The sequence below is a fragment of the Palaemon carinicauda genome, chromosome 38, assembly GCF_036898095.1.
Source record: "Palaemon carinicauda isolate YSFRI2023 chromosome 38, ASM3689809v2, whole genome shotgun sequence".
In the NCBI taxonomy this organism is placed as follows: domain Eukaryota; kingdom Metazoa; phylum Arthropoda; class Malacostraca; order Decapoda; family Palaemonidae; genus Palaemon; species Palaemon carinicauda.
Genome location: NC_090762.1, coordinates 16,218,823 through 16,221,617, shown reverse-complemented (window position 1 = coordinate 16,221,617; position 2,795 = coordinate 16,218,823). Strand labels below are relative to the sequence as shown.

At 35.2% G+C, this 2,795-nt stretch overlaps 1 protein-coding gene across 1 annotated transcript in view; it reads right to left on the bottom strand.

Moving 5' to 3' along the window:
- LOC137630245 (tigger transposable element-derived protein 1-like) overlaps positions 1–536 on the bottom strand; it is a 690-nt gene extending 154 nt beyond the window's left edge. The window contains exon 1 of the mRNA XM_068361703.1: positions 1–536. This exon is cut by the window's left edge and continues 154 nt beyond it. Within this exon, the coding sequence (XP_068217804.1) occupies positions 1–536 (536 nt within the window).
- Positions 537–2,795: the final 2,259 nt, after the last annotated feature.

Below are 2,795 nucleotides of genomic sequence, written 5' to 3'. Positions count from 1 at the left end.
GTAACCCAAGCCTTAGGATTTGCCCGCCACATGACTTGAAGTTTTTCTTTCAAGATCTTAGGGCTCTTGAAAGCACTTGGGTTCTCTGAGTGGTACACCAGCAATGGCTTAACTTTACAGTCACCACTGACATTGGCACACAAGGCTAGAGTCAGTCTATCCTTCATGGGTTTATGGCCCGGCAGTTTCTTCTCCTCTGCCCTGTTGAATGTCCTGGGCATTTTCTTACAAACCAAGCCAGTTTCATCACAGTTGAAGATTTGTTGGGGGATGTAGCCTTCTTCAGCAACGTCGCAACTTGCAGCTTCTCCATGACTCATAACCGAGTGGATCTCAGTCCGCTTTTTGGAGTTATCAAACCTGCCACGACTGGCTTTGAAGTTCTCCACTGTCGTTGATGTCTCCCCACTCTCAGCTGATTCCCTCAGTTTCAAGTCTTCGTAGACTGCGCTGGCCTTTTCACAGATGATTGCCTCAGTTATGCTATCTCCTGCCAACTGCTTCTCCTTAATCCACAACAACAGAAGCCTCTCCATCTTATCATTTACATCACTTCGTAGCTTTCACAGGATGGTTAGGCCTTTTGAAGGCTTTGTGCTCTTAATAGCATCCTTCTGTTTGAGAATGGTGCATATTGTCAATGTACAGTCGGCCCTCATTCCTCGCGGTAGTTAGGTTACAGACAGAGCTCCGAAAAGGGGATTTTCACAAATAATTGCTGCACTAGAATGGGTTAACTCTAACCTAAAAAGTCACTGCCCTTTGCTATGGGCGATGCCCCGGACTGATGATAAACACAGTAAATACTGCCTAATATTGTTTTAATTTGGTTTCTACAACAGTCTCTAATCATATGTACACTACGTACTGGACACAGTAAGGCTACAGTACAGTATTGAGCTAAAGTAAATATTTACTGAGTCGTCATCATACCCTTATTGTTCTGTATAACAAAAGTTCCTATCTAGTAATACTGTACGGTAATCTAATACTCACTGATTCTGTAGTGTATATTATTGTAATATTGTACAGTAATATCACTACAGTGCAGCTTAACTGTACTTAATGTAAGTGTTCGGTGTTTTCGTTGAGACGACTTGTAGCCTACGCGTTTTTTTTTTTTTTTTTTTTTTTTTTTTGAAGCATGACGGAACTGTGTGTCGTCTCTTGTGCAGTAAGCTATCATCTACAGTAATTATATTTATTCCATCTTTTGCTTAATTGGGCTAGACAAATAAAAGATAATGAAAGTATCGTCATAATATTAAATACAGTATAATCATTGTATAAACGCATACAGCCACAACAACCGATCAAAAAAAAAAAAAAAAATAATAATAATAAAAAAAAAAAAATAAATAGCTATTGTGTTTTAATAATGGTATGATTTTTTCTACTTACATAGTAGTTTGGAAGGATTGACTTAACAACATATAATGTGTTTTACATAATCATATACTATAGGATTGTGTAGGTTTACGTATTTTGCCAAGATTGCGGTAGACGGTATGCTTACATAATCTCATTGACGAATTTGTAGTTATAATCAATGCTGAAACTCACAATTTTTTTTTTACTTTTATACTTTCTTAAACAGAAATACGGCTTATTTTATAAACTAAAAACTTAAATATCTCGGTAATAATTGTTTCTTTTACAGAAACAAACAAAAGCAGTGCATTCGATTACTGTTCAACTCTCTCTCTCTCTCTCTCTCTCTCTCTCTCTCTCTCTCTCTCTCTCTCTCTCTCTCTCTCTCTCACTCTCTCACTCTCTCTCTCTCAAAATCATAGGTCAAAATATCCGATTTCGTTTCGGAAGCATTATTGCATTTTAGAAAATTGCTGTAACTTAAATAGTTAATTGTGCTTTAATAAAACATTTGTGTACTTTTGTTTTAAATTTGGGGTGTAATTTTACGATCGAAGTATTTAGGTTGCTGTGATCAGATCAGCTGATGCACATGCGAATCAAAGAGTATTGATCAATATACTATTTCTTAATTTATTCAAACATCTACTATATATATAGTTAATATAGTATTACACAATCACTGATGTGTTATAAATTATCATAATATTTATATACATTTATAGCTCTCATTACAGTATTAGTTTTCTCTCTCTCTCTCTCTCTCTCTCTCTCTCTCTCTCTCTCTCTCTCTCTCTCTCTCTCTCTCTCTAACAAATGAGATCCTTGTTTCTTTGCAAAGTCTCTATTGAATACTCACTGACGGTGCCGTAAGAAATAATTTCTCAAACTTTATAATCAAGCACCACAGAGCTAAAATCTGTAAAATATCGTGCATTGGCCAAAAAAAAAAAAAAAAAAAAAAAAAAAAAACTCTGGTTAACGTTATGCAACTTAACAGTACAAGTAGATAAAATATGATAGAAGTATGCTAATTGGAAAATGATAGATCAAGTAATAATTGTTTCTTTTAGACAATATGAAATATCCTTCGGTATCATGCCTTAATAATAAGGAAGTTATTTGATCCGAAAATTGAGGTTGACGTCGTATTTTGCAGGGTTGATCAGCTGATTTGAATGTAAACAATGCAAAAGATTATATTTTGCTATATTTTCTATTATAAATACGATGCTAAAATGAGAATATTACATGTATCATTATTGGATACAGTTAAGTGAAACACCAGTTTAATCAAAATCTGGTTCAATTTAAATATAGCTGCAATTTTTTACCACAGTAAATGGATATACACTGTACAGAGAGAGAGCTAAGAAGCTAGGACCAGCTGGGTGGTGAGATAGGTAGTGGCACGAAACACTCCC